The sequence below is a fragment of the Etheostoma cragini genome, chromosome 3 (assembly GCF_013103735.1).
Source record: "Etheostoma cragini isolate CJK2018 chromosome 3, CSU_Ecrag_1.0, whole genome shotgun sequence".
NCBI classification, from domain to species: Eukaryota; Metazoa; Chordata; class Actinopteri; order Perciformes; family Percidae; genus Etheostoma; species Etheostoma cragini.
In genome coordinates, this window is record NC_048409.1 from 13,388,023 (window position 1) to 13,398,267 (window position 10,245).

Sequence of the window (10,245 nt, forward strand, 5' to 3'; positions counted from 1 at the left end):
AACAAGAAATTGACGAGGACATTGGAAAAAGTGACAAAAAAAGCTTCAAAACATCAAAAAAGCCAAAAAAAACGACCAAAACATTGTGAAAAAAAAGGTTTTCATTTTGACCCAGAATGACAAAAAGCTGCGTGGTCTTCAGGAAGACAACACAAGGTTTAATAGCTAACTGTTAAAAAGACAATAAATGAAATGATGATTTATGTTGTTTATTAATCATAAGTAATTTTACAATTTATTATATTAATAATGAGTTTACACCAATAGTTTCTATCTACCATCTATTATCAATTGTTAATAATTGTTTTTTAAACTATCTGTAAACATTAGTTGGATGCTATTATGAAGTGGCAACTTATAATGATCAGCTAATGGTTAAAACATTGTTTACAGCATTGAGTGTCATTAATTTGGCCTCATTAAATCTTTTTATAAAAGATTTGATTATTTGATTATTAGTGCACTAAGAACAGCTGTCTAAATCTTGTATATATATGCTTTACAAAGCATGTATTATTAACAAGGTATTGTTATGATCAGTTGTAACTTTATAAAGGCCATCCAGATAATGTTTACACACAGTTTGCACTTGATTTCTTAAATGTTACAAATCATTTGGTAATCATTAATGCATACATAATGTGATATATGAATAAAGTGGTAAAGTAACACAAATTATAGCACACTAATAATCCGTAAGAGTTATTAATTATCATTCCATTGTTTGTCAACAGTAAATCAACCATCAGAACAGGTTTAGTATTTATTAGTGATGGTTAGTATAAAGTGTTTCCAAACTGGATGGTGGATTGGAAGGCAGAAGAACGGTCTACACTAAAGCAATAACATCCTTATTAATTCAAACTATTGTATTTTGACTTTTTGCAGACTTTTTTTTTTTTTTGTCGGACTTCCCTTCTTGAAGAGACCCTGGTGTTTTCTTTTGACACTGTGACACACTTAACTAAAAGGGAAAAAAAGAGCAAGAGTGTAGCAAGACAGCCACAACTTCAATGTCAAATCATGGCCAGCGCTGTTGATAAACTGCCATGGATGGAAACTCCCCCAGATGCATCACTGTTGTATTGTACACCACCTAGGGGACACAGTAGGTACAACAACGTTCTTGTTCATGAGTTTCCTTCATGTGTTGCTCTTATTATCATGTAGCTCTCAGTTCCGAATGTAGTACCAAGGATCATGCACCTGAAGGCTACCTTAGCATCTAGCAGCAAAATGCTTCAAGGCTGCATGTGCTTGTGTGTGGGTCAACAGCAGGGTTGGTTGCCCAGTGACAAATTGTGAGTTTATTGTGAGGCTCCAGTCCAGAAAGGAGTTTGCACACTGTGACAAAAAGTGGGCCAAAGAGGGTGAAGAAGGGGGGAGGGGGTAGTTGTTTTTCAAATTCAAACATTTCATTGCTTGAAGTGGGCTCCTCTTAGAGCTGAAGTACATTAATTCTTCTCGGCAGGAATTCTTGCAAAGTATCTGAAATCATTTTTTTTTTGCCATTGATGGGTTTGAATGTTTAAAAAAAAAAAACAGCAGTTGTTACAGGAAGCTTTATAAAACAAAATAAGGGTAAGATAAATAACTTTTTGTTTTCTTTGAGCTCCTTTCAGAAAGAGCAACTTGGGGGGGGGTGAGAAGAGCTCATCTACACTATGTCTCTGTCTCTCTCTCTCACACACACACACACACACACACACACACACACACACACACACACACAGTTGGCTGTTGTTAGCTGTGACTGGGGTGCTGTGAGGAGAGTGGGGCTCAGTGTGACCAGGCAGAGGCCAGTGTTGCAAGCAGGCGGGCAGTGGAGAAAGTGTTGAGCCGCAGAGACGTGCCCAGAGTGGATAAACCATGCTCACTAAGTGGAAGAAAGACTCTGCCCAGGACACAAGATGAAGGTGGAGAGGAAGACCTCTTCTACAGGCGACAGTTTTACTGACATTCCTCCACTACTGACGCTCTTTGGCCTCCTCCTCCTTCTCTTCACAGGTGAGTTCAAACATTATGCTGTCCAGAGATTAGAAGATAAACAATCTACTCAGACTGTGCTATCTTTCAGGTGACAACCGACCAAATTGTCATATTCTGACAGTTCATGAATAAGAAAAGAAAAAACTCTCTGGGCCCATTATCAGTAGTCATCATTTCAATTTACACATTTGTAAAATTGTCTTATTTTACTGGTTTGTCGCTTTCTTTGTGCTCGATCAAAACTCAAATTCTTGCTTCATTTGAAGTGAAGTTATCCATGTTTAATTAGTTTCTTTCTTAGTTTTTTTTATTCTCCGTGTATTCCAGGGGCTAGCAGCACAATGGTTTTGTTAGTGGGCCCCCTTCACAAGCTCAAAAGAGCCGGGAGGGTCCGTTGTAGGCGTGTAAGAAGGGGACGTGTAGGTTAAGTGTGATGATATCAAGATTTGTGCAGAGCCGGTGAATAGGGCAGGGCTTGCTTTTTTGAGTGCGGGAAGCTTTAGAGGAATTAAGTCGAGGGCTAAAGCAATGTCAAAAGTTTAGTATGTGGATATTTTGGTTTTAAAATGTGTGATTTAATTTCATGACCCCACTATGGGCCCAGTTTACTCAGTTTTGGTAGAATCACTGGATCCAGTGTCTATCTCCAACTTCACCGGTGACAAAGACCTACTCTCTCTCCCTCTCTCTCTCTCTCTCTCTCTCTTTCTCTCTCTCTCTCTCTCTCTCTCTCTCTCTCTCTCTCTCTCTCTCTCTCTCTCTCTATCTCTTTATCTCTCCCTCTCCCTCTCTCTCTTTCTCTCCCTCTCTAACGCTCTCTCACTCTTTTCAAGGGAGGAACTAGTTCCAACAATCATGCCCTTTGTCTTATTGCCTCGGCAACCCCTGTCAGGCGAACCGAATGGTTACTACGGTAATAAGGCGATGCCCTGCTAACTGCATTGTGAACAGTGCAGACTCTCTCTCTCCTCCCTCTCTTCTAGGTTGATGTTTCCATTACTGAGGCTCTAACAGTAGGATGCCCCTCACAGGCCCGCAGCCAATGTGTCCAGCCGCAGCTGAGTTATAGGAATCTCCGCTATGAACATAATAGCTTTGCTGTGTTTGGTTTCCAAGACAGGGCTCTTGTATAAAGGATGAAATGTGGCTCACACTGTAATACCTTATCCCTGTATCACTGTGGGAGTTGGACAATAATTGGGGAGCACAAATCACAGTTGGAGTATACTTGTTCACTACAAGGGGTCACGAAGAATTCCTGGGGGGGGTTTCTGAGAAACAGACCAGTGATTAGTGAAAAGCAACGTGTGTGCATATGAGTTTGTGTGTGTGGATAGCATAGAGTAAGCTGACTTATGGCTGTTTTAAAGGTGCAATATGTAGGCCTAAAATATATACTGAATAAATCCAAAAATGAACACAATACATCATCAGATGTTAAGAAACTATGCTAAGTTGAAATCTTTTCTGAAAAAAATGCAGCCAGTATTATATTTACAAATTTCCAATCCATGACAGAAGGTCTGTTTGTATTGGTGTTAACTGCCTATTTTTACAACTGAGCCAAGTTGCCAGCTTTACTTGTAAAAATGGCATAGAAGTAGCAAACAAACGAACAAGATCAACGGAGATAGATACTATCCGACCTAAAAAACAGTGTTTCTAACAGTTGCGTGACCAGAGACGCAAATGTTCTCCTGAATAGGTGAGAATCAGAGATGTCGAAAGTACTCACTTACCGTACTCAAGAAGAAGTTCTCATACTTGTGTTAAAAAATACTCTGCTAAAAGTAGAAGTACTGATTTAACTTCTTTACTTACTTGAGTAAAAGTAATAAAGTACAGGCTTTGAAACGTACTCAAAGAATAAAAGTAAAAGTAGCCTTGTGAATGACAACCACTACTAGAGTGCACGCTGACAAACATGGAAAAAGGCTCTTTACATGCCATTGGCTACAGTTGAAATGGATGTCTGCCAATAGGCCTAAAACCTCCCGTACAGTGCTGCTCACGACTGTAAGAACCCCTGCTTAAGTTGACAAAAAGAGGAATAAAAAAATCATCTTTTGGAAATTTATCTTATAACAGTCACAATAATGAACGGTGGCTGTTACATGTTGCATCTTTTAAGGCAAAAATGCCAATTCCGCAACCAAGAAAAAAACATCTTGGTTGAAGGCCTATTAGAATGAAAGCACTTTGTGACATGTCACTGTTGGTATTATATGAAATTGAACTTAAGCTGCTAAAAATATTATTGTTAAATCCAAATGATTTGCGTTTCTTGCATTTAGGTACAAAGTAAACAGGATGGAATGTAAAATTGGTTAAAAAGTGGATTTTACATGCAAACTGTCTCATCTTTTCATTGCAAGATGCAGTGGTAGGAAAAAAGTACTTGAAAATAAATTTTGACATATGGAAAACTATTTATCATTTTTCTAATTTCAATTACCAATAAAAAGGGGACAAAGGCAGCCTCTGCACTTTAGGTTGAATGCAAGTCGTAAAAAAATGGATACTTGCATTGGACCAAGGTGTGCAGTCTCTTTCTTCCATGTTTTAAACCCTCTTGCGTGGTGGGCTGGTGATCTTGTCAAAAAAGGACCAGTAAAGTAAAACCAGCAACAATAAAATAACATTGACTTCTGAGATTATGAATGCAGCACTGTGTAAGATGTATTTCAATGTTTCAAGTGGTTCCACTATATAAAACAGTTAAAACAACATACTGATGGGAAGTCTAACATTGTCACACTTATGAGGGTTTGTTGTACAATAAGATAAAACCAATACTGAAAATGACCAAGTCACTACAGAAATCAAATAAATAAAGTAAAAAGTATAACTAAATTAAACACTGGTGGAAACTATTGACACAAAATAGGAACATTCGTGTAAAATCAAAGTACCGTAATATTGTACTTACACTGTGTGAATGTACTTTATTATTGTACACGATCATAGTATCCACGACCCTTTGCTACTCTTATTTTTGTATTTGTATTCTATATTTCTGTTTGTTCTAGTTATTGTAGTAATTAGGGTAGCAGTAATTAGTGTGTTTTTGCACAAGTCCTCTCTTGTTTTACTGCATGTAAGCATCAAAGGCTGCAAAGTGACAGGCCTTATATTACCTCCGACAACCCCTTCACATCCCTGTATTCCTTATATTTGTTACTCAGTTCAAGACTTCACTATCTTCTCTTTGATTTTTTTCCAGGTGAGGTGTCAGGAGTGAATGTGACCAGCCAAACCCAGGTGGTGAGGGGCACCGTGGGCAAAGAAGCCCTCTTGTCAGTCAGCTACTCCAGCAGCAGCTCAGACAAGCCTGTGATTAAGTGGCAGTTAAAGAGGGACAAAGAGAAACCTATCACTGTTGTGCAGTCCATAGGAACAGACATCATAGGGAACCTGAGGCCAGAGTACCGCAACCGTATCGTGGTGTTTGAGAATGGGTCACTGCTACTCCACAACCTGCAGCTGTCAGACGAAGGGGCGTACGAAGTCGAGATCTCCATCACAGATGACACCTTCACTGGAGAGCATTACATTGAGCTCACTGTGGATGGTATGCAGAATTACCTTGCTTTCAAAGAGATGGGTTCTCTCTTATTTCACAATGTGTGAGTCTGAGAAGAACACAGAAGAGTTGTTATGAAGCTTTAAGAAAATCAATACAAGTTGAAAATACCTTACCGTGCCCAAGAGAGTAGTTGTAATATTTTTCTCAGAACATGACTTGCAGTGATTCACAGAGTTGGTAGACACTGACTATGATTCCACTTGTTATATCATTATAGCTCAACCCCCTCTCGTATCGTTGAAAATTCAATCTCAAACCCCCCTGTGTTTTTGTCCTATCTCCCTGTATCAGTCGCAGTGTCCAAACCTTACGTCCAGATGATAGCCTCGTCCGTCCTGGAGTGGAGCGAGCAGTTTAACCTCCACTGTTCCCACAATAACGGCACAAAGCCCATCTACAGTTGGCTGAAGGGAGGCAAGGTGCTGACCAATGACACACGTCTGCTGCTGTCCCATGACCAAAAAGTGCTGACCATCTCGCGTGTTGTGATGTCAGATGATGACCTTTACGCCTGCACAGTGGAGAACCCCATCAGCAGCATGAAGAGCACGCCTGTCCGGCTCACTGTCTACAGTAGGTGGCATGTTACGCCGATAGCATCTCAAGTTATGCAAGTTTACATTTAAGATGAAGAGTTGATGGTGTATTAACATCAGATGGGCAAAAAAGAAAGAAGTATTCTGATTTTTTATTTAAATAAAAAAATAGTTAACGCTTCACAACAAGTAAAAGTTCTGTATACAAAATGTTAAATAATACAGAATCAGCTAAATGTACTTAAAGTGTCAACTGAGATGCAGAATTACCCTGTTGGTGTTAAATTGTTACACATTATAATTTTGGATTATTGTTACTTGTTCAAGCATTTTAAGGTACAGTAAAAGCACAGTACATGCCAACACTGGTGTCTAGGTCTAATAAATACCAGCCACTGTAAAAATGAGTATGGTAACTGGTTATATTGTAGCTCATTGTTCAACAACCATCCATTTTCAGTAGCTTTCAGAAGCAATTATCATCTCACGCCAACCCGAACACATGCATGCCTGTCTCTCCAACAATGTTGTTTACAACAAGTGCAAATCCAGGCTTTGAGCCTGAGAATTGGCCCACAGCGGCTGTTACCGGGCGCCAACATAGGGCAACATGTCGGACTGAGAGAGAGGGAAAGGCAGTCAATGGACAGTAATTTATGAGGAGGGAGCAGTAAAAGAAGGCAGGTGGGGAGGACGCTTTGCCTCATTGGACTTCAGTAATCCTGACTTCATTATCAATGTACTATGATGTGTTGCATGAAGAGACAGGCCCTCAAACTGCTCTCTTTTCCCTCTTTGTGCATAGCAGAACGGCACAGAGTCTCAAAGAGACTACCCTAATGTGCTACTTCACTGCACCTTGTTCATGCCGGCATACTTAAAAGACTTGGCAAGCCATGTAAAAAAAAGAGTCATAACACAATAACAAAAGGTTATAAAAAGTTATTCAAGGTTTCTTCCTAAAAGGGAGTTTTTCCTCGCCACTGTTGCACTAATTGCTTATTCTTGGGGGGAACTACTAGAATTGTTGTTTTTTTGTAAATTATAGAGTGTGGTCTAGACCTACTCTATCTGTAAAGGGTCTCGAGATAACTTTTGTTATGATTTGATACTATAAATAAGATTAAACTGAAATTGAATTGAAAAGAATGTCATGCCTGTTCCATAAACATACATAATGTACTGTATAGTATAATATGAAGGAAAAAGGATGTTCCAAATCAACACGTTTATACCAGTAAAGACACAACTTCATTTAATCCTGTAAACTTGACTACTTGACTTCCACTATCAAATAGAAAAATAGGAATTGATTGGCATGAAGTTTTGCATGCAGTATATTTGTAAAGCTCTGAAGTGATATGTGACGCAAAGTACAAGTTAGCATTTGAGAGTCAGTGAGAGAGAAACTCCATTGCCGTGCTTTAATTGATACAAACCTTCTCCCACTTTTTATCTTTTGTTCCTTCTTTCTTCCTTTGTCTTTGTCTACCTCTGTGTATCACTCTGGTTCAGGACGAAGCTCGCTGTACATCATCCTGTCCACCGGGGGCATATTCCTCCTAATCACCCTGGTGACAGTGTGTGCCTGTTGGAAACCATCCAAGTGAGAGCTACCCTTTTATTCTCTGCCCTCTTTTTCCTCCTCCTCTCTCCCTCCCTCTTTTACTTCCTCTCTCTCCCTCCCTCTCTCATCGGCTTTGATATTGCACTTGACTATGTGACTAGAATCTCAAGTAGCTCACAAGTGTCACTACACACTGACATAATGGTGAAAAAGTAATAAAGTCAGTGACCTGTGGCTTTCATGAACTATTGTTTTTTTCCTGCTTTAGAAAGAAACATCGACCTGTCCCCCAAAGAGCTCCCATCTATCTGGAGCAGAGTGAACACGGCCATGATGGTGAGCAACAGTTAAACATCTACATGTTTATGTATTTTTACATGTTGTTTTAACTTTTGAAATCCAACAACCAAGAATCATTCTGCACATGAAAGTGTTTACCATGCAGCAGAATATCAACCAATACTAAAATTAATAAATCTGTTTTGCAGTTGATGTTGTTCCCAAACCAACGACGCTTGGCCGAAGGAGTCCCATGCCTCTTTATGTTCTCAATGAAGACGTAAGGCAAACTTTTATGCCCAAAAGTCAAATCTGAGCCATTGAAAGCTTTAGAATAAAACAAGACTTTCCTCTCTCCCCCTCCTTCTATAATCAATAATGTAATGTAATGTGATGTAATGTAAAAATGTCATTAGTTTGTCAGGTATGTAGTCATAAAAAATGTAAGAAGTCGAAGTCCAACACTCATCCAAGTTTTTTTTGCAATGGCATCCACCAGGTATAAAATTCAGGGGATCACAAACGTCATTCAGGATTCATCCCCTGGGCACCACTAATGTCTGCAATCACACTGTGCTAACGCATCCAATAAGATATATAATAGAATAAAACATTTCCTTAAAAATTAAAAATGCCAACCTGCTGTTGGTGCTGGAGAAAAAGTACTGAGTGTATCACTGTCATTGAGATTCATCCTCTGGGGACCATGAATGTTGGTTTACAACATGTCATGGCAATTGGTGAATTAGTTGTTGCGATATTTCAGGATTAAAGTGCAGACCAACATGCATAGAGCACCAGTTTAGATGTTTTACAACTTATGGCTTCATTAAAATGAGAATAATAGATAACACCACAGTTGATGATGATTGTAATCTTGTTTCAGGAGACTATCGAGCGTTCGGAAGAATGTTCTGGCAATGTTGCCGTCCAATCAGAAATGAACATCCCTGCTACCTATGCTCCAGTGCTTCCCCCCTCCTCCAACAGAACTGAGCGGCCCATCTGGTCTGCCCCACGCAGATACCCCCGCTGCCTTTCTCCACTGGCACAGCCTCTCCCACAACCCCTTCCAGGTCCTCCCCTGCGCCCAGTCCGCTCCCCTGCTCACTCTCCTTGTTCATCTCCACGCAGTTTCAGCCCGATAAGAAAAGCCCGCCCACCAGTGGGCATCCCAACCAGCCACCTGCCTGTAGAGGCAGAGTGCCTTGAGCCTTGTGATCAGACCCACTGTCCCTCACAGCAGTGACGGCTTAATGTACGTTTTCATTCTGTGATATGTAAAGTACATGTGTAGTTTGCTGGTCTTCAGTTTCACCCTTCCACGAGGACATTGGATTTGATGCACTAGGTAAAGAGATGAGTTTGCAGTCAGCTAATTTTTCACATGCCATTATTTATCACGTATTTCTCTACGGCTATGCACAATATTTCTGTAGTTTTTTCATGATATCTTGTCATGTGAAAAATAATATTCTGTCCACCAGCATGTAGTATGTAATGTATATGATGCTAAGACAGTAAAGAATTTACAGCTCTGGTATAGTTTTTGCTTCTTGATGAACTATGAATTTTCCTGGGAATATTTGATTATACCTGTACATATGTAAGTTAATAGTTTCGGGTCAGGTGTTTAAACAACAAAGTGTATTGTTATTCAACAGTAAGTCTTCATATAACCTAAGGTAATAAAAACTGTTTAAATACTTAGTACTGTAGTTTGTCATCAGTTATGAAAAATCTACAAAACATAAACTTTAAGCTGAACTACATTGTATTTGAATCTGTGTTTTAACAAATTATTATCACAAAATAGAAACGCTTTAAAGTGTTCATCTTATGCTCATTTTCAGGTTCATAATTGTATTTAGAGGTTATATCAAAATATGTTTACATTGTTTAATTTTCCAAAAACACCATATTTTTGTTGTACTGCACATTGCTGCAGCTCCTCTTTTCACCCTGTCTGTTGAACTCTCCGTTTTAGCTACAGGGTGAGGCATCTCACTTCTGTTCCCTCTTTGTTGGGAGTTGCACATGTGCAGTAGCTAGGTCAGTACTACTACCCAGTCAGAGCAGAGTATGAGGGCGTGCCACGCTAGCAGCTAGGCGTGCATTATGTCATGTGTTACAAAGTGACACAACTTCACAGACGTAAAGGCTGAACTACAATAGAGCTATTTGGAGCAGTTTGTGAACGATGTTTTATGGTGGAGATGGTAAGAATGGACTTTGGACTTTTTCACTTTGTAAACCTGCAACATGCACAACAAGACATGTAACACAAT

The 10,245-nt window shown here is 39.5% G+C and overlaps 1 protein-coding gene across 1 annotated transcript; it reads left to right on the forward strand.

Moving 5' to 3' along the window:
* Positions 1-1,731: 1,731 nt before the first annotated feature.
* On the forward strand, positions 1,732-9,663 carry hepacama (hepatic and glial cell adhesion molecule a). The gene is made up of 7 exons (XM_034867652.1): positions 1,732-2,007; positions 5,213-5,560; positions 5,867-6,148; positions 7,627-7,717; positions 7,947-8,014; positions 8,167-8,237; positions 8,844-9,663. The coding sequence occupies exons 1-7, from the start codon at positions 1,911-1,913 to the stop codon at positions 9,204-9,206; spliced, it is 1,320 nt and encodes a 439-aa protein (XP_034723543.1). The 5' UTR covers positions 1,732-1,910; the 3' UTR covers positions 9,207-9,663.
* Positions 9,664-10,245: the final 582 nt, after the last annotated feature.

What these genes read in the sequence shown, in the direction of transcription:
- hepacama (XM_034867652.1), top strand. Translation starts at nt 1,911, where the DNA reads ATGAAGGTGGAGAGGAAGACCTCTTCTACAGGCGACAGTTTTACTGAC. An exon ending in GCCTGTTGGAAACCATCCAA is followed by an intron (nt 7,718 to 7,946) that starts GTGAGAGCTACC and finishes TTCCTGCTTTAG; the next exon opens with AAAGAAACATCGACCTGTCC. An exon ending in GAGTGAACACGGCCATGATG is followed by an intron (nt 8,015 to 8,166) that starts GTGAGCAACAGT and finishes TCTGTTTTGCAG; the next exon opens with TTGATGTTGTTCCCAAACCA.